General features: G+C 42.9%; 1 protein-coding gene across 2 annotated transcripts in view; it reads left to right on the top strand.

Moving 5' to 3' along the window:
• CSGALNACT1 (chondroitin sulfate N-acetylgalactosaminyltransferase 1) overlaps positions 1–21,080 on the top strand; it is a 77,524-nt gene that overhangs the window by 47,405 nt on the left and 9,039 nt on the right. The window contains exons 3-5 of one of the 2 annotated variants that reach the window (XM_005856494.2): positions 6,252–6,353; positions 16,728–16,906; positions 18,631–18,725. In XM_005856494.2, the coding sequence (XP_005856556.1) occupies positions 6,252–6,353; positions 16,728–16,906; positions 18,631–18,725 (376 nt within the window). Of the gene's footprint in view, positions 1–6,251; positions 6,354–16,727; positions 16,907–17,844; positions 18,024–18,630; positions 18,726–21,080 lie in introns of both variants that reach the window. The other variant, XM_005856495.2, reaches the window with a different exon arrangement.

A 21,080-nucleotide genomic window follows, 5' to 3' on the forward strand; every position in this document is an offset into this window, starting at 1 on the left:
GATGCCTGGTGGTGCCTGTAGGTGGGAGGGCGGGGGGGTCGGAAGACCTGTTACGTGGGGGTGGGGTGAATATTTAGGCGGCCTGTGTGTGTGCCGGACACTCCACCAAACGCAGGGCTGAGAAGAGGAGATGGAGATGTAGCGCCCGCCTTCGTGGAGAGATCTACTCATAGGAAGCTAGAAGCTACAGCAGAAATAGACACAAGGGACAGTGGGACCCAGAAAGGCAGCCCAGGACAGAGGACACTTGAGCAGAAGCCTGGGTGGGGAGTTTGCTCTGTAGCCCAGGTTCTGAGTGTACTGAGGTCTCTGAAAAAATGAGGTGAGTGATGGCACTCAAACCTGAGGCTGTTTAATTCTGTGAGAACTCAGTAAAGGTGGTGTTTCAAGCCAGTCAGCAGAGGATGAACTGTCCAGTGCATGGCTTTAGCACAGTTAATTACATGTGATTCTTCACACCAAAACCCTGAGTAAATTCCAGTCAATTAAATATTTAAATGCAAGTAATATGGCCATAAAAAGTATTGGGAGAAAAAGTAAGGGGCTGTTTATTAAGTATTTGATGTTGTCTGTATGAAGTCTCTTCCATCCCAAGACTGAAAATTATTAGCTGTGGTAGGCACTGACTCCTGTTGGATTCTCTCTGTCTTATAAATAGTTACCACATATTTTGTTTAAAAATTCAGTGACAGGTTTTGGGTTGTTCTTTGCTTTTGTAATTTAAACATGACTTTTTAGTTTGTAAAAGTGATCCATGGCTATTATAAGACCTTTAAACAATATAGGACACAACAAGGATTAAATTATTTACAAATTCACTCCTGACTCTGCCTCCCCAAATTCATCATTCTTAATATTAATTGAATATTGTTCTAGGTGCCTTTCTTTGTATATTTGCAGATGAAAAAATAACTTGCTGCTCTAGCTGGTTTGGCTCAGTGGATAGAGCATCAGCCTGTGGACTGAAGGGTCCTGGGTTTAATTCCGATCAAGGGCACATACCTTGGTTGTAGGCTCTTCCCCAGCCCGGGCCTGGGCGGATGTCGTGCAGGAGACAACCAACCAATGTGTGTCTCTCTCATCGATATTTCTCTCTGTCTTTCCCTCTCTCTTCCACTCTCTCTAAAAATCAATGGGAAAATATCCTTGGGTGAGGGAAAAAAAAATAACTTGCTAGTTGGGAATAATTTAATACAACATGAGATATACTGTGTGTTCTATTTTTAATTAAATAATTAAATTTTACTGTACTTAAATTTATGGAAGAGAATCTGAAGTACCATAGAAGAAATTGCTGATCTTTAAGAAAGGGTTTCTCAACTATAAGAGATCCCTCTAAAGTTGCAAAAGTGATTTTTCAAAACAGAGAAGATTGGAATTATTATGTAATTTTTACTACATAATGCTTTTAATTTTAGACTGGATTGGTTGCAATTACAATAAGAAGAGAAAATCAGCACAGTGATGCTTCCTTCCTCTCCTGTGTCCCATTTTCCAATTTTTTCAGCTTTGTATTACTTTTACCTTCTCAGGGTTTGCAGCGTTTACATTCTGTTTTATAATTACAATTCCAGTACTTACATGGATTCAGTGTTTTCATTAGCAGTTCTCCAACAATAGCTTCTTCAATTCTGAGGCCTTGGTTGACTGTATTTCATGGTCAAGAAATTCCTTCAAGAAGGATCATACGTTCTTCGGACTAGAATGTCTGCTTATTATCTTGATGCTTTAAGTGTCACCTGGCCGAACTTAAAATTCTTGGGGGACACTTTCTTTCCTCAGGACTTTGTAGATATTCTTTTGGCATCTAATGGTACCATGAAGAAGTGTTAGGACAATTTTAGTCTCTTCTGAAAATGACTTACTTTTGCCTGAATGTCCAAAGAATTCCTTCTTTAGTCTTGAATCATAATAGCTTAATTAGGATATGTCTCTGGTCAATGTCTATTGTGTTCTCTCAGATTTCTCTATAATTCAGTTTCCTATTTTGCTGTGTAAATTCTTCTGTTTCAGGGAACTTTTTTCGCTGCTCTAATTTTGAGTACTTGTCCCGCTTCATTTATTTGGATTCTCTGTTTTGCAGACACAATTGTATATTCTCAGGTGTTCTCAATTTTTTTACTTGTTTCTCATTTTTTAATGCCTTTGTATTTTATCTGTTTTCACATAAGCCTTTTCTTTATGAGGAATTTGATTTTCAGATATGTCTATTCTGTACCTTGGTATTTTTAATTATTCTGTTCAGTTTTTTGTCCATTTATCAATGTGTTTTCTGAGCATAGAATATGCCTAGGAACTGTTGTTTTTGTCATATCCTCTTTGAACTTTAAAAAATGGAATTCACATTTTTATTAAGAAAGTGTGAAACATTCGTAAGACATTTTCTTCTGTTTGAGTTATCTCTTCTTTCAGATTTGGTTTTTCATTGGCTTTTTGAATGCTATTTCTCCCTTAATTCTCTTTCTTTCTTCCTTTAATTTTGTTGTTATTCTTGAGATGTGGTAGGTGTGATGTTTGTTTTCATCCCTCTTCTGCATGGCACACTGAGGGCCATCCAGCCTCTTTGCTCTGATGTCAGAGTGGATTCTTCTTGGCTACTTTCGCGTCTTGACTGAGAACTGTTTGTGTCCCGCTCCCAGCGATATTCTGCGGACAGGGCATTTATTGTTCTATTTGCTTCATTTGTAGTCTGAAAGAACATGTAGAAGAGAGGAAGAACTCAGCTGGGGTTTTGTGCAGCCCTTGTTGGAGGATCCCACTTCCTGTGGCTCTTCTGAGTCCTGGTATGGATCTGGGAGTTGCACCAGGCTCACTCGACCCAACTGTGGATGGATCTTTTCCCTGAGGGGTAGATTATTTGTCTCTCAGAATGGGCCCTTGGTCAAGGATTGAGGCCTGGAACATCAGAGAGAATCAGCCCCATTTGTTTACTTCTCTTAACTCACTTATGTGTTGTCTTCAGCAGCTCTTTCCACAACTCCCATAAGTCCAAAAGAAGAGAAAAGACAAAGCTTTGTTCCTGTATTTAAAGGTGTGTGTATGTCAGGGGAAGACATGTATAAGCTATGTCATCTGCCTATTGGCATCTCTTATCTCTTCTCCTTTTTCGCTCTTATGGTGGAGCTTGACAATGTGATGGTCTTTTGTCCTTTGGTTCTGCCAAGTACACCCTTCTTGGAAGGGTTACTTCACAAAAAACAATTAGGTTAGTTCTACCTTTCTTCTCTACTTTCCACCTGATGTGGAGAGACCAAATATTCCACTGTGGCTCTACTCGTGCTGAGATCCTGAAGTGAAAATTGGAGATCCTCTCTCTCCCCAGCGCAGCCATCCCTCTGGGCTGCCTTCCCCCGACCCCGGCTGCTTCTCCAGCTCCTCTTTCTGAGGCAGTTGCTGGAGCTGGAAGCCACATGAAGATAAAATAAAATCATCTGTTTCTTTCCTTGGCCTCCTGTTTGTGATGTTTAAGGCATAGGTGTGTGTCCCTTTCATTGGTCATTTAGTGGTATCAAGACCTTAGCCATTTTCCACATTTTGGTACATGGCTTGCAGTTGTCATTGTTTGAAGTTAATTTACTTAAAGCATTATCTATTTAAAGCATTATCTTTTAAAAGGTAAATGCCCTGTAGACTACTCAACTGTTACTGCATCATTCCATCCTGCCTTGTACTATAGTTCTTCAGCAGTCCGTTTCTTCCAATGCACTGTGAAAAGGCAGGTGGGGTGACCAGTTGTCCCAGTCACTTGGGGCTGAGGAGTTTTCCTGCGATGTGGACTTTCAGTGCTAAAACATGGAGAATCCCAGGGAAACTGGGTAGTTGGTTCCCCAACACGGCCATACATGATTCTTCTTCTTACTTGTGACACAATGAGAATAATGCATTGCACAACCAAATTGGCTCGCGGGATCCAGGCAGGCTGTGTCCAGGTACAAATCATTACAGCAAAACACAGACAGCTTCATGTACAGTCATCCACACACACACACTCTTTCTCATTCACATCGTGGGGATGTAGTCTAGTGAGAATTCTTTGAAAAATACAAACGTTACAAGACCATTCAGACAGACAGTGATATTTCCATAGCACTCTGCTCCTTCTCTCATCAAGCATTTGTTTGTTGCATTACAGACGGTTTCAGTCATGAACAAGAGGAGCACTTCTCAAGGGCAGGAACGTCTGACTCATTTTTAAGCTCCCCTGGTAGAGTATCTGGCACACAGCCTGTTGTTTGTTTGGTTATTGTTTGTTGAATGGAGGAAGGAATAAATGAATAAATGGCAGGGAACCCCAGAGTGGACCTCTGAACAAATTCTGCTTTGCCTTCTTGGGAAGCCTCAGCTGCTGAACGGACAGTAAAGGTCCAAAGAGTCTGTTCTATTCCTTGAAAACAGGAAGTGTTTTGAATGGATTTTAAAATGCTGGTAACGATATCCCTAGGGGGGGAAACACACACATGAGAATGCTTCTTTATTCAGGCTCAGCGCCTGACCCTCTATGATTCTGGGATGGACTTCTTCCAACTGCAAACACTTTAAAGAACAGATTTTTGGGTGCTTGGCGCTGTGTGCGTGCTTTCATTCTACCTGGCGAGTGTGCAGGAGGGATCATTTACCTACAGAGTATTTCATTGTCGGGAGGTGATGATTCAGTCTGCAGGGACTGGGGCTCCGAGGGAGCTCTGCGTATTAAAGCTGCCACATCCGGGGCCTCTGTGTTTGGTCCCGTGTCTGCTTCTAGGAGCTCTGCCATCAGTCTGGGTTTCAGAGGCAGCTCTTACCTTTCTTCCACAGGAAATAAACAGAATTCTCAGAACCACGCCTGTGAGCAGGCAGAGCCCTGTGTGCCTCTTGCCCAGGGTCAATATAGTACTAGTAACCGTGCCTTAGATTTTTCCCACCTGGAATTCTCTTCTTCCTCCTCTACCTTTTTAAACCCCGTCCGTATTTCAAGGCCCCAGCCCACAGAATTTCCCGTGCTTTCTGAATTCGCTACATTTTTTATCAATGCCATGAGGTGTCCTTATTTTATTTGAGCTTATTTTATTTCTTATATAAGTTTTTTGATGTGAGGAACTGTATCTTCTATTTCTTTGGATTTCTCCCAGCCACCCGAGCTAGACAATCACTCCTTTTTGAAGTCATTATAAAATGCATCGAATAAATTGTCCTCTGCAATTAGAGCACACAGATTTCCAGAACGCTATGATATGGATTGTTGTTTGGGGGTTAAGGAAAGTAGCTAACACAGAGACAAAAGGAATAAAATGGAAGGACATGCAAAATATCAAGATATCACAAAAGGCCGTCTTGCCAGTAGAATCTTTCCATTAACATGCTTCCAGAAAACATCTGTAAAATTATGCACATACATACACATATATGTATACACAGACGTGTACACCTAAACACATATTTACACATATACTTTGGCCTACACATATCTGCACATACATGTACACACACTACACATATAGATGAAGTAAGTGCTCAGCAGAGGATCATACTGTGGTAGCTACACAGAAACTAGGTGTTACCATTGAGAGAGCAGGACATGGGCAAATAACAAGCTTTAGTGGGGACAACAGGTGTAGACCAGTCCAGAGCCGGAGGCCCGGCACTGGGAGGGCTGCCGGGACCCTGGAGTATGAGGTGCCCGGTGCCTGGGACAGAGTCACAGAGAGGAGAAATGGGGACGTAGTGAAGGTAAGTGTATCTGCTTGGGAAGGGTGACAGGCTGCAGCTGTGCCTATGCCTTATCATTCCCTTGGACAGTCACACTGCTGGGTGTTCCCAAGAGTTTCTAGGGACCCAAATGGAAAAATGTTTTTACCTTTACACGTTCAGTCTTTAAGACTGTTTGGCACACAAGAGCAAAGTCAGAGACAAGGATTCTGGTTTTAACCTCTCTGGGCTTTAGCTTGCTTGTCTGTACAATGGAATTTTGTGTTCTTTATTTCATAGACTTCTGATGGCAAAGAAGGGTAGGACCAGTGCCCTTCCCATGGCACTGGGTGTCCCAATGGGCTAGGCCTATGGTAGATTGGACCTGTAGCCTTTAAGTTTCTATTGACCAGAACTGCACATTTAAATTTCATTGTTTCTTGGTAAAAATCAATACAAATACAGGTCATTGTGATGGTCAAGCTTATTTTAAGACCCTTTTGCACTTTACAAAATAGGTTATTTGCTTGGGCCTTTCCTATTACTGTGGGAAACAGGTCCAGACATACACATGTTTTATTTTCTAGGGAGACATGCATCCAACAGGATGGGAGAATTCACCTCACCGTTGTTTACTTTGGGAAAGAAGAAATGAATGAGGTCAAGGGAATACTTGAAAACACTTCCAGGTAAGTACGACGTGGAGCCATAAACAGGAATTATGGTCACTGAGCTCATACACATCCAAGGCTGAAACTCCGATTTTTGTCTTATTATCCTTATTAACTGCGAGGTTGGTTGGTTGCTGGCCGTGTGTAGGGGGAATTCTGCCTGACACTGGTGCTCATTGTGCAGGGTGTTGTTGATTTTGACTTTGAGATAAACTGCTGTGAGCAGCCAGGGTAGGGAGCATGGGCTTTGTTGGGCTTCCACATGATTGGATGTCTTCACTTTCAGCACTGCAGGTTTGAGGTCTTTATGTCACGGAGTGGGAATTGGGGAGGGCACAGCCGTGCAGTCAGCGCCATCTCAGCCACAGCTTGTAAGGCTAAGAGTGATATCCATGCTTAGATGGCACTCACTTAGCCAATGGTCTCACCCTTCTGATTTTCATTCATTATACATATTGAGAGAGTAGAGGGAAGCAGGAAATGATGACTGGGCAGGATCCTTAATTAAATCTATTCAGTTGAACAGAAATTATTTAACTAAAAACTTTAGACTTAGGATTTATATTTATACTCCATTGATCAGTTGTTAGGAAAATAAATATGTTTAACGACAGCAGAGATGGATTTTTCCCCCTACAAATATTTAGTTAATAAATAAACATCTATGGCATTTTCTACTAGTGAGGAAGCTGGAATGGTACTGTCATGCTCCCTTGTGGTTTGTTTTGGATGTTTTCGGGGTTTCGGTTGAGTAATCGGAGGGGGTGGGAGTGTAGTTTCTCCATAAGTGAAGCTTAGAGGGTGGTAGTGGCAGAAATAGTCTGAATAGGTCCAAATTGTTAGAAATGCTCTTAAACGGTGTCATGGGAATGAGACAGACACTTGAAAATGTCTTGGTGCTTAGCCAATCAAAAAGTTGATGGGCAGACAGACCAATCAGGAAGTCCATTCTCCTTTTATCCCTGACTCTGCTGCACCGTGCTCTGATTGGCTTAAGAACATGGCTTCAGGTTCTGGCTCGAATGACTAATTCAAGTGGTGTGATGCAAAGGGGTTGGGGTTGTTCTAGGACCTAGAACAGCGGTTCTCAACCTGTGGGTCGCAACCCCTTTGGGGGTCAAATGACCCTTTCACAGGGGTCGCCTAAGACCATTGGAAAACACATATATAATTACATATTGTTTTTGTGATTAATCACTATGCTTTAATTATGTTCAATTTGTAACCATGAAAATACATCCTGCATATCAGATATTTACATTACGATTCATAACAGTAGCAAAATTACAGTGATGAAGTAGCAATGAAAGTAATTTTATGGTTGGGGGTCACCACAACATGAGGAACTGTATTAAAGGGTCGTGGCATTAGGAAGGTTGAGAACCACTGTTCTAGGTTAAGCTACAAAATGGAGGTTTATACAAAAAGGAAATGGAATCAGTATCTAAACTATACCTTTGACAGAAAAGACTTTGATTCTCAAAATATGGCCTAAATATAAACAGAGCCTCTGTTTTGAATTTCTGGTAAATGGTAATCGGATGACAGTCAAAGGATAAGATTCCAAGATTGGGTGCACTCTGTATTTATTTTCATGCTTTGTTACTAATTTTGTATTAATGGGCACAAGAACAGAATGCTAATTATACTTATTCAACCATTCTGAGGCAGCCCCCTAGCCAAATGTTGCCCACCACTTCTTTCTGTAAGTTTTGTTGGAATGCAGGCATGCTCATTTGTTGACATACTATTTATGGTGGCTTTTGTGGTACAGCTGCAGAATTGAATAGTTGTGACAGAGAATGTATGACTCACCAAGCGTAAACTCTCTCCTCTCTTGTCCTCTCCAGAAAAAGTTTGCTGAATTCTGTTTTAAATCAATTGTGAGTTAAGAGTTTAAAACCAGTAACAGCTTAAAGCTACGGCCTCTGTTGAAGGGAGATCAAAGAGAATAAAATAGTTGAATATCCTAAATGTGAAATAGAAATATCTCTACTGCAATGGGCTGCAATATCCTTTTCACCTCTGCTTAGGAATGGGGAGCATGAATTATTAAAATTCGTGTCCTCTGCACTGTGGATAGGTTTTAATGTCTCTGGAATTATCCATCTCTGGGAGTTGATCTTTTTAAAGTTTCCCAGATGATTCTAACACGCAGCCAGGATTGAGAAAGTGGTGGTCCACACCAGGGGCTGTCCAGGAGAGGCCTTGATGGCAGCCAGCTGCCCATTCCTAGGTATTTGTAAATAGCTCTCCAGGTGACCCTCAGTCCTGTTAGGTCTGGCACCTTCCCAGGACATCAAGGATGACCAGACATTTGCTGATAGATACATATAACCAAATTTACCCAAGTCTGATGGATGATATATATGAAAACTTATATGAGAATCTTTTAAAATCATCTTTATCATTCTTTGAAGATGGTATGACTCTTATTCACATTCATCTTATCTTTGAATAATAATCATTATTATTATTTTCATGGATGATCTTTAGTATTCTCAGCAATGTCACGAGATAGATGCTATTAGCCCCATTTCAAAAACTGAGGCTTAGCGAGGTTGTTTAGACATTGTTATGGGAAATACCCTTTCAAATGACTAGAATGCTTACGGACTCTTATTATCAAAGGCATTTTTTCACCATATCAAATTACCTGACAAGCTGAATTCTCAATCAGCAGGTTGCTTGGTGAGCAAAGAATGAAGAGAATCTGATCAAGAAAAGTAACATCATTTGAGTGGTTGGGATCCTTTACTTAAAATGTTGAAAAATGTCTAGGGGTTAATCTACCCATAGCAGAGAACTTCATGTTAGAGACTGAATTGACCAGTGCTTTAAAGAAAGAGGTGCTACAGAAATCTTGGCAACATTTATTGGAACCCCATTTTTCTCTGTGGATGTCCTCATTCCGTTAACTGGTGATATCTGCAGTATTGATGTCACTGATGCCTTGGGGCCTGTCCTACGCCCTCCATTGTGTTGCTTTGATCAGACCATCTCTCCTAGGAATGCCCCACTCTCTGCAGCCAGCCTGAGTCCATAGTAATCCAGTTGAAAACTTAAATAAGAAGCTTGTAAAGTCATCTTTATCATTCTTTTAAGAAGGTATAACTCTTGTTCACATGCATCTTACCTTTGAATAATAATAATTATTATTATTTACATGGAGGATCTTATTTAATATTCACAGCAACCTTACAAGATACTAGTAGATGCTGTTAGCTGCATTTTAAAAACTGAGGCTTAGTGAGGTTGTTACTCAGGCTGCCACCTGACACCTGGGAGAGCCAGGATCTGAAGCTTGTCTGTGAACTTCCAGGACTCACGCCTTAAACTCTTCACTCCAATGTACTCCATCCTAAAATCCATAATTGTTAGTTGAAAGTAATGAGATATGAAATCAGTCTAAGTGAAATTTATTTCATTTGGGTATCAGTATTGTGATTAAACTGCTCTAAATGCAGCTAAGTATATAGTTAAGAATATCTTTTCAAAATCTACTTTGGTGACTTTGTGCAATGTTTTACTCACTCCGTTTATGCTCACTCAGTTGAGCTTTACTTTTCAGTTGATTGCTATAAATCAGTGCTTTGTGATTCATTAGAAAGTTGTGAAATAGATTTATGCTCAGTATTACAAAATAATTGAAATAGAGTGGATAGAAGCTATAAGTAGTAAGGATAAATATTGTTTCATTAAATTTTAATTTCTGTGTGTGTGTGATAATATATAATACTAGAAGCCCATTGCATGAAGATTCGCGCAGTAGGCCTTCCTTCCCCTGGCTGCCGGCACCAGTTTTCCCCTGGCACCCGGGACCCAGGTCTTTGGTCCAGCTGCAGCGGACTAGCCAAGCCTTGAGGCTTGGCTTCTCCGCTGTGGCCGCAGCGAGGCTTAGCTTCTCCTCCAAGCCTCTTCAGTCTTCAGTCTTCAGTCTTCAGTCTTCAGTCCACGCCTGCGTATGCAAATTAACCGCCATCTTTGTTGGCTTAATTTGCATAGTCGCTCTGATTGGCTGATGGGTGTAGTGGAGTGACGTCAATTTGCATGTTTCTCTTTTATTAGTGTAGATATTCCTTTATAAGCTCTTTGGTAAAAATATTTACCAAAGAAAGCAGTATAAATCAGTTCTTAATATCTGATTCTTATTCCACAGAGTTTTCCATATTACGCTTTAGTTAATCACAGGTTACAGCCTCTCGCTCAGTGGTTCTCAAATATAAGTGTGCTTTGTATAATCTGGGATGCTTTTAAAAATGCACATTCCTGGGACCCAACCCCAGAAATTCTGAGTCAATAGGCCTGAGATTAAGCTTGAGAATCAACATTTAGAATGAGTTCCATATGTTGATACGGGTGGTGGATGGCTCCCACTTTGAGAAATGCTGGCTGAGGTAGACATGTGCTTGGAGCTACACACAGTAAGTCCTCAATGTCATCAAGAGGATCTGTGACTTTAAGTGAAACAATGTATAAGAAAACTAATTGTACCATAGGCTAATTGATATAAACAAGAGTTAAGTTCCTATGACATATCATCAATCTATAATAATAAAAACATAATATGCTAATTAGACCGGACATCCTTCCAGATGTCATTCCGTGGAAGCCAGGGTTGCGAGGGAAGCCTGGGTCTTGGGTGCCTGCCGGGTGCCAGAGGGAAGCCGGTGCTGGCAGCTGGGGGAAGGAAGGCCTACTCTTGCACAAATTTTGTGCTTTGGGCCTCTAGTGTTATAATAAAACAATGTTGGCCATACCAATGTTATTTGAGGACTCTTTAATATTTTGGAAGAGTTTTGAGAAGGATTGGTGGAATTCACTAGTGAAGCCATCTGGTCCTGGGCTTTCATTTGTTGGGAGATTTTTGACTATTGATTGAATCTGCTTGCTCATTATTGATTTGTTCAGATTTTTCTATTACTTTATGATTCAGTCTTGGTGGGTTGTATGTTTCATGAATTCATTTTTTCTAAATTACGTAATTTATTAGCATATAATTACACATAATCTCTTATGATACTTTGTGTTTCTGTGTTACCAATTGCAATGTCTCCTCTTTTGTTTATAATTCTTATTAATTTGAGTTCTCATTTTCTTTGGTAGTCTAGCCAATGACTTATCAATTGTTTATCTTTTCAAAAGGAACTTGCTAAAACAGAGCCTTGTATAAGCTCAGAATCTAGAAAATTCTAAATTAATTGTTCAGACTGCCTATTTTAAATCCTTTACTGTATTCAGATGTCTTCAGTAAGTAGAATTCATAGGCGATTTTAATATTTAGGGCTCTTAGATTTAAAACTGTAAATTATACATTGAATATAATACTGGTTCCTATGTAAATTTTTAAGTGCTTTTTTAAAATGAAGGGTTGTTGTGGGAAGTGTCACGTTAAGAGAATTTCCTTGCAGTGGTGGGAAGAAGTATGTATTAGAGTAAATCATATTAGACAGCAAGATCTTCCATCATTTTTTAATCCAGCAGTTCTGGGAAATGCAAGTCAATTAGAGAAATTAAATCTCCAGCAGAAACCCTAGCTTTCTCAGGTCATTATAACCTCTATCAGAATGATTATGTATAACTTGGAGGAGTTGCCATATGCCAGACTTATTATATAAAAGAAAGGAATTCAATGAGAAACTCAAGAGTTCATCAGCCAATAATACAAGTCATGAAGAAAAGAAGAAATAATTATGAGTAATCATGTGCCCTTTTGAAACTGCAGACTCTGATGCATAATAGGAAATCACCAAGTATAGAATGTAGTGCTCTCGTTCTACCATGAAAAATGTCCATGCCTTATGAGACGAGCCGCAAAATATTACATTTCTTTGCATGGGTGAATTAAATATTTCAGACCAGATTGCATCTTATTTTCCTCAGCTCTCTTTTGTTCTGTTATTTATCTACTTAGGTTTGTGTCTGTTTTTTGGAATCTGTTGGTCAAGACTCTTTCTGATGTGGGAAATGGACTGATGTTCAGGGGCTTCTCCAGTGTCCACCTGAGGGAAGAAGGTGGCATTTTGGGGCAGCGCCTTCCCACAATGACAGATTTGAGATGCGCCTCAGTGTTGCCCATTGATTTGGCTCTTGATTAATCTAGTGTTTATTGGTCATCTACTGTGTCCCTGTGACTACCACTTCCTGCATGGTGTCAGATCACCTCTGAAGATAGAAACATAAAGTAAGGCATCCCTGGCCTCCAAGGTTTAGAGCCTGTGAGGTCATCTTGTGCGTGTCTACACAAAGCAAAGGCACAAGGAGGCACTGGGCACAGGAGGACAGAGGCAGGACTGGGTGAAACGCCTGGGAGCCCAGAGAGGGGCTTTAGTTTGCAGCAGAGCATGAGAGAGGCAGTGATGCTTGACATGGGCCATGAAGATTAAGTGAGTCTTTCACTGGAGTGGATGGAGGAAACATATCCCAGGAGGGACCACCAAGCAGAGGCAGGAGGCCCCAGCCATGTCCATGCCATCAGCGGCCATCTTCTGGCTGGTCACTGTGGGGCGTGGGGGACAGAAGGAGGACAAAACAGGGTCCCTGTCTGTGCACCTTGATGGTCTGCATTTTGGGATTGCAACTTTGTGGCCGTGTTGTGCACATTTTTAAACCCACAGCTGCCAGACCACGTTGGGGCAAATCAGTGCTCTGCATTGGAATGTCCTTGCTTTTCATGGCTTGGCTGCCTCTTAATATACACTGTTTCAAATACTATTGAGCAAGGGGTGCTAGTATGCGCATCTTCTGCCCAAAGAGCAGTGTCTGAGTGAAAATATGGGATGTGTTGAGGGAAGAGGCCTGTCTTGCAGAAGCTGGTTTCTCTTTGTCCTGTTGCATCCTGTGTTCTGGTGCTGGTGCCGATGAGCTTGAGATGAGAGGAGGGCGTCCCACTTCCAGGTTCTTCTCTTTCTGGTGTTTCCAGCTCAGCCCTCTTCCTTTGTAGAGGACACTTGTTAATGACCAGAGCTCCTTCCCAATGGCAGGAGAGGAGAAGGAGCGGTTCCCCAGATAATGGTTAATTATAAGAAGTGCCGGGGTTGAGTGATTAGGAGGAAGGATAGTACCATTATCCATCTGCAGATGGACTCCGAGCTGAGCACGGTGACCTGGCAACCACTCTGGGAACCACAGGTGGATGACAACTTAAAGTTAGCCCTGGGCCTTCTCCAGTGCCCATGACAGCGGATGTGCTACCCAGGCCATCGATGACTCTGTCCCCACCCTGCCTCTGTGTGCACTGATGTCCAGCTCCCTAGTTAGGCCTTCAACATAAGGACATCACACGTGTGTCCCACCAGGCCCACAGTAATGATGCATGTCTCTTGCTGGTCAGCATTGGTCAGGGTGGATGAGGAGGCCAAGCAAAGCTGGGCCAGGCAGGGTTGTGTATAGAGGAAGGAGTGGGTTTGGAGGGAAGTAGAGGCTGCTGGTGCCAGATGGGCACTGGCCCCGTGGGGTGAGAGGTTTCTGTGTGGGTAGTGATTGGACAGGGATGGGCACTGTGTCCTGAGGTTTTCTGTATGGCCTGCAGGCATACTGGAGAGGAGGTTTGAAATGCATATTCAGATTGGGTAGTGCCACAGATGTAACATGGATTATCTCATCCTGTAAAGAGATTGGATGAAGAGAAAGGAAGGAGATTGAATAGAGGGTAATGTTTTAAGATTTTTAAAAAAAAAAAGTTCTTCCAAATTAAGGTCATCTCAAACACTGGGAACAATGTTCTCCTTACCCCTTTTCCCAGGGACTTTGATTGACTGGCAAGCCCATTCCCCTCCCCACCCCCTGCTGCAGCAGAGCAGAGAAGAGCAGCCCAAGCCAGGGTTTGGAGAATTTTTGGAAAGAACAACCTAGATTAACTTGTGTATTGGGTGAGTCTATATACATAATGACCACTCTCCCCTCTAAATGTGTAGCACTCAGCATGCACTCAAAGGTTGATCATCTCCAGGCTTGTCCTACCCCTAATGCTGTTACCTCAGTTTCTGATGCTGCCTTGTGGTCTTATTTAAGTATTCAACATGACGTTTGTAAATGTTTGCTCTATCTATACAAATGGACTGTAAGGCTGTTAAGGAGAGAAACTGGCAGCTCCTTTAACACACAGTGTTAAGAAACTGTATTCCTCTCCCTTGGCAAACCTTGTTTGCTGTTGTTTAAATATAAAGCATTTTTATATTTGAGCTCTTGAATGATAGCTCCTGGAAGACCTCTTGGAGGAGGACCCTGAATTATGAGTCAGATACAACCTGAGTGAGGACAGCCTTGCCGCTTCCCTGTGTTTGGTTGGGCATGTCAGTCCTCTCTGTCCTGCAAAGTAGCTACAGCTCACCCTGCAGTCAGGGAGTGTCTCAAAGAGCAGGAACCTTGAGACAAGCAAAGCAAGAGACCTGCTCCTGGCATTGAGAGAAAGATGGGTCTCAGGATGGCTGATGAGTCCGGGAGACCTGGAGACTCCCTTAGATGAACAGGCAAAAGACCAGGCAATGCCCAAGGGTAACACTTTCCAGAAAACTGAGCAAATAGGGCAGGAGAAGTGAGTTGAGCCTGACTTATAGGAGCTGGGCTTTGGAAACCCTCAGGGAGACAAAGATGACTGCACCTAACAGTTTGGGAGACAGGGAGGTACCAATCCTTCACTAGGGCCAATCGAGGACTGAAGAGCCTGTGGAGCACAACCATAGTTCTACTCACAGGAAAGATGAACTCGGCCCCTGGCTGGAGTAAAGAGTGAAGGTCAAGTCCTGAAGGAGAGGAGAGTGCCTCTAAATGTGGAGCAGTGCTGAACAGGATGCAGAATGTACAGAAATAGAATTTTAGAGTGAAAGGGCCTTGGTGCAGTGAGGAGACCGAGGCCAGTGAAATGAAGCTATTTGCCCCTGATACATTAGAGGCAGAGCTAGCATTAGAATAATTCATCTATTTACATGTTTGCAAACATCTGCACTCATGGGGGCGCAGTTCTAGGTCTTGGATACAGGTTTCCTGACTCATCCGCCAGTGCCCTTCCCATCACCAGGCCTCCTGCCTTGATCTAAATCTGAAAAGCATGTCTGGCATCGGACTCAGACAGGTTGGGCCCACAGATTCCCAAGATAAAAGCCCAAGCTCACTCCCAGATCTGAAAGAAGATGAGAAGTCTAGGAAGGGGTAGCAGAACTTGTTCCACTGATTAAATTACAAGATATCAGTACAACTTAGCATTTGAAAAGTTTATGACTCTATATTTATGTTGACCTTTACGCAAGTGGAAGACATACTTTTAAAAATGGAAATAGGTTTTTGAACGTGTTTTCACTACATCAGGATTAGAGAGAAGTTGAGGGATAGGGATAGGCCAGGTACAGGGAGGATTCCGATGTGAAAAGAAGGGTGATGTCAGCAGGGTAGGGGGATTTGCCAAGTTCCAGGCATCTGTGAAGGTGGAATTAGGAGCTAGAATAGGATTATAAGTGGTTCTCTAGTTCTTCCTGGTAGAAGGCAGTCTCCATCCCACTAGGTACTGAATGAATTCCTGGAACTTGTGCGGAGATATGTCCTACTTCAGAAGGTACTGCTGTGCCTGGGAAAGAACAGCCGTAGGAAGAAACGTCTTGGCTTCACTGCCCTGGGCCTGGGAATCCTCTCCTGTGCCAGCGACAGCAGTAGCTGATGCTTACATAGTGCTTTCTACTCTTGGCCGTGTTTACCTAACTAATAACTTTGTGAGGTGGTTAAGGAAGGTGTTATTATTCCTATTTAGCAGATGAGGCAACTGAGGTTCTGGGAGGTTAATGCCTAGATCACAGAGTTAATCTATGGAGAGCCAGGTCTGAGGCAGTTCTGGTCTTCTGAACCTAAGTCTGTCATTTTCCTTGTCTCGCTCTTCTGCATTTCCTGAGTGTGAGGAAGGAACCCAGGTTTAGATCTGTTTGGGGATAAGCATATATCAAGACTATCAGGTCTGGCTCCTGGAGTTGAATACAGACGAGAGGTTGAGAGGTGGAGCCATTCCAATGGGATTTCATTTCCTTGGCCCAGTGGTTTCATTGGCTCAGAAGGTATGGAGATTTTCCTGAGTTTTGTTCACCTAGTCTTCACTGGTTCAAGTTTTCTCCATCACACACAAAAAAATATTCATTAATCATGACAGTACAGTTTTCAATTTGGGAAAATTACTGAGAAGCAAGAAATAAACTGGTGTTAAAACTTTGCTAGGTGTTTGTTCTTGGTACCTTTAATCCCAATGTATTTCTGAAGAGTCTGGGTCATCCTGTAACTGCCTGGTAGTCTCATTGCCCTCAGGGTCACAAAAGAAACATGTCCGGATGTGGATGGCCCTTGGTCGTGTATTTTCCAGGGGATTCTGTTGACCTGGGAAGCCTGAGGGACTGTGTCTTTCTTTCCCTTTAGAGCTGCCAATTTCAGGAACTTTACCTTCATCCAACTGAATGGAGAATTTTCCCGGGGAAAGGGACTTGATGTAGGAGCCCGCTTCTGGAAGGGAAGCAACGTCCTTCTCTTTTTCTGTGACGTTGACATCCATTTCACCTCTGAGTTCCTCAATACGTGCAGGCTGAACACACAGCCAGGTAAGGGTGTATGGAGTCCGCTCTTCTCTTTCTCTCCCTCAGGTGGCATTTGGCTCCGGTACTGCTGTGCCTGGGAAAGAACAGCCACAGGAAGAAACGTCTTGGCTTCACTGCCCTGGGCTTGGGAATCCTCGCCTGTGCCAGTGACAGCAGTAGCTGATGCTTACATAGTGCTTTCTACTCTTGGCCGTGTTTACCTAACTAATAACTTTGTGAGGTGGTTAAGGAAGGTGTTATTATTCCTATTTAGCAGATGAGGCAACTGAGGTTCTGGGAGGTTAATGCCTAGATCACAGAGTTAATCTATGGAGAGCCAGGTCTGAGGCAGTTCTGGTCTTCTGAACCTAAGTCTGTCATTTTCCCTGTCTCGCTCTTCTGCATTTCCTGAGCGTGGGGAAGGAATCCAGGTTTACATCTGTTTGGGGATAAGCATATATCAGGACTATCAGGTCTGGCTCCTGGAGTTGAATACAGATGAGAGGATGTGAGGTGGAGCCATTCTAATGGGATTTCATTTCCTTGGTTCAGTGGTTTCATTGGCTCAGAAGGTATGGACATTTTCCTGGGTTTCATTGGCTCAGAAGGTATGGACATTTTCCTGCGTTTTGTTGATCTACTCTTCACTGGTTCAAGTTTTCTCCATCACACACACATAAAAGTATTTATTAATCATGACAATACAGTTTTCAATTTGGGAAAATTACTGAGAAGCAAGAAATAAACTGGTGTTAAAACTTTGCTAGGTGTTTGTTCTTGGTACCTTTAATCCCAATGTATTTCTGAAGAGTCTGGGTCATCCTGTAACTGCCTGGTAGTCTCATTGCCCTCAGGGTTACAAAAGAAACATGTCCGGATGTAGATGGCCCTTGGTCGTGTATTTTCAAGGGGACTCTGTTGACCTGGGAAGCCTGAGGGACTGTGTCTTTCTTCCCCTTTAGAGCTGCCAACTTCAGGAACTTTACCTTCATCCAACTGAATGGAGAATTTTCCCGGGGAAAGGGACTTGATGTAGGAGCCCGCTTCTGGAAGGGAAGCAACGTCCTTCTCTTTTTCTGTGACGTTGACATCCACTTCACCTCTGAGTTCCTCAATACGTGCAGGCTGAACACACAGCCAGGTAAGGGTGTATGGCGTCCGCTCTTCTCTTTCTCTCCCTCAGGTGGCATTTGGCTCCTAGTTACCAAGGGAAGAAGTAAGCTGAGCAGAAATAACTTACAATATAAAAATTATTTTCATGGAGTTTGACTTATAGGCACAACTGGTATTCAGCTGATAACTACTGGAATGGGCATGCCAGTTGTTAAAATATTGAAACTCTTCAGATAAGTTGATAAAGAGTAACTGCCCTAGGCTCCCCATGTCTATGCCTGCTGCACAAAGTCACCCCAGCCTCTGGCAACCCTTCAGACTTCCCCACAAGCCAGCAATTAAAGGGTTAATGTCTGGCAGGGCAGAGGGCTTTAGGACTGTCTTTCACACCCACTCTCATTGGTTGATATCACTATTTTGAATATCACTCCTGGGCTAAGAGGCTAGAAATATTTGAGAGTCTGTTCATCTGGTCTACCTGGTGCAGAACTTCTAAGATCTGTGTTAGACTTGAGTGAAGGGAAAAGGAAAAGTGGATGCAAATATCTGGGATGTTTCAGTGGGTTGAATATAGATGAACAAACCTAATAGTTTCGTCTGTTGCTTTCAGCGAATGTTTTCTTTCTGGCCTGCAGGGAAGAAAGTATTTTATCCAGTCCTTTTCAGCCAGTACAATCCTGGCATCATCTACGGCCATCACGATGCTGTCCCTCCCTTAGAACAGCAGCTGGTGAGTAATTACTCGCAGGTGCCTCTGTGGGACTCTGTTTCATGTCTTTCATTACTAGGGCACCTGACCATGAGTACAGGTGAGTAGAAATCTGCGGATTGAGTCCTGTATTCATTTTAAAGTTTGGCAGACATTCTGGCCTTTGCTCCCAGTGCCTTGTTGATTAAAAGTGCTTGCAATATTTAAAAGTGGAAAATAAATAGGAACAGTACCTTACAGAAAGGTAATTTCACACCTTCCTAGTTTTCTTCTATGGTTTTTGGAAACTAGTGTTGTTGCATTATGGATGCAGCACATTTTCTCTTTATTATTAAACAAATCCGCAAGGTAAGAAAGGTGAGATTGTGTTTCCATTTGGCAGATGGAAACCGGAAGTCAGAAGGGTTGGCTCACCCCAGTACACAGTGAGTGAGTCAGTGGGGAAGCAGGAGCTAGATCCAGCCCCCTCCCATCATGCTATCATTCCCACATATCACGGTGACTTGGGGTGGACATTAGCATCAGCAGTGTCACAGGCATGGTGGCTTCTCTGCTATGATCTTAGCTACACAGGCGATGGATGGTGGAGCCACAAAGCCACCAAGGATCTCTGTAGCTGAGTTGTCTCCGTTGGTGGTGGAGTCAGTCCACTTAGCAAAGAAGCAGGGCAGCAACAGGAAGACGAGACAAGCCAGAAGAGGGCCTCTGTGCCACACACAGGCATGCCCCTCGGAGAATCAATTTCCCGTTCTTGTCAAGTTGGGCTGTGATCTCTTCCTGCAGAGATCAGCTGGGCGTGTCAAGGCGGTGTTCTGGCTCAGGCTGGGTCTCGGGAGCATCTGACCTGGGGGCCGTTTGTTCGTTGCCTTGGTTAGCTCTGTCTCCTGTTTGAAACAAAGCCATGTTTCCTCCCATTGAGCTCCTCATAGGCTGGGAAGGAAATCTGCTGTGTGAGAATGGACATGCTTCTGTGCAGTGGGAGAGGAAACTGATTTTCATGGAAAATACATGTTGTTGTTTTTAAAAACTATATTTTTATTGGTTTCGGAGAGGAAGGGAGAGGGAGAGAGAGAGAGAAACATCAATGATGAGAGAGAATCACTGATTGGCTGCCTCCTGCACAGCCCCTGCTGGGGATTGAGCCTGCAACCCAGTCATGCGCCCTTGACTAGAATCAAACTCAGAACCCTTCAGTATGCAGGCTGATGCTCGATCCACTGAGCCAGACCAGCTAGGGCAAAAATACATGTTTTATGAAATTCTTTTGTAGGATGGATTCTGTATTCAAGCTGCCAGAAGTAGCAAAACCTGTTTTCTCCAGCCGTATCCTGTGCCCCGCTCCACTTAACCTCTGGCAGCGGATGTTCCAGAAAGTCAGCTTAGGTTCTTTCAGGTTGGACAAGGTCATGTCCTAGCACAGTTCCACTTGGGACACAAGCCACACAGGACAGTAATAATACAGTTTTCCCTTCCCCCAATGAAATTCTAATACCCCAGATATGGTGAATGTCTGTTTATGTACCATATGTGCTTTGTACATAAACACGATAAGAGGTTTCACTCCCCCAAAACCAATTTTTATCCACCCTCATTGAGACAGAAAAGCTTCTTATTTCCATTCTGTAAGAGTTCTGAGCTTCTAATAGGGCTTGAGGGGGAAATGGGAAACAGGATTTATTTTCCTTCAACCAATCCGAATAAAAGTCCCTTCGATTTTAAATAAAGTACCGCATTACATTTGACATCAAATGAGATTAAGGTTTTTACTTTAAACTCCTAAAGACCTTATTTGCTTGCAAGGAATTCTTGTCATTTTACAGGTTAAAAGGTTTATCCTGTTATTACCATTCCTGCAGGGAAGCAGGTGTAAGGGGAAGCCAGAGGTATGGCGCGGGGAAGCCAGTTTCTCAGATTCTCAGAATTAATGGTCAAGCCAGATTGCCGTGTCCACAGCTGGAACCTCTAAGTTACCCTGCAACCTTTAACATTCCCTAGACCACATAAGTTTGCTCTTTCGGGGTCCAGTATCTGTGACTGTTTAGTCCAGAGAAACACAGCAGTTGTCTGTGAGATGCAGGGGTCTCCATCCAAAAAAAGAAAAGTATTGATTTTGTTCTTTACTGGGTGAGCCATTTTTTGAGCACTTGCTGCCTACAGAGAACTAGTTTAGGTTAGTCAGGGAGGCAGAGAACTGAAACAGTTTTGTGTACTCAGAAGTGATTGCGACATAATTTCAACTACTCCCTCCTTGTCTCTAGACTTACTGAAGATCACACAGACAGCTAGTAGCCGAGCACAGGCCCAAACTAGGATTTTCTTACTCTAGTGCAGGGGGAATTGATTCACTTAGGGCAGTGATGGCGAACCTTTTGAGCT

Source organism: Myotis brandtii, unplaced genomic scaffold (genome assembly GCF_000412655.1).
Source record: "Myotis brandtii unplaced genomic scaffold, ASM41265v1 scaffold103, whole genome shotgun sequence".
NCBI lineage: Eukaryota > Metazoa > Chordata > Mammalia > Chiroptera > Vespertilionidae > Myotis > Myotis brandtii.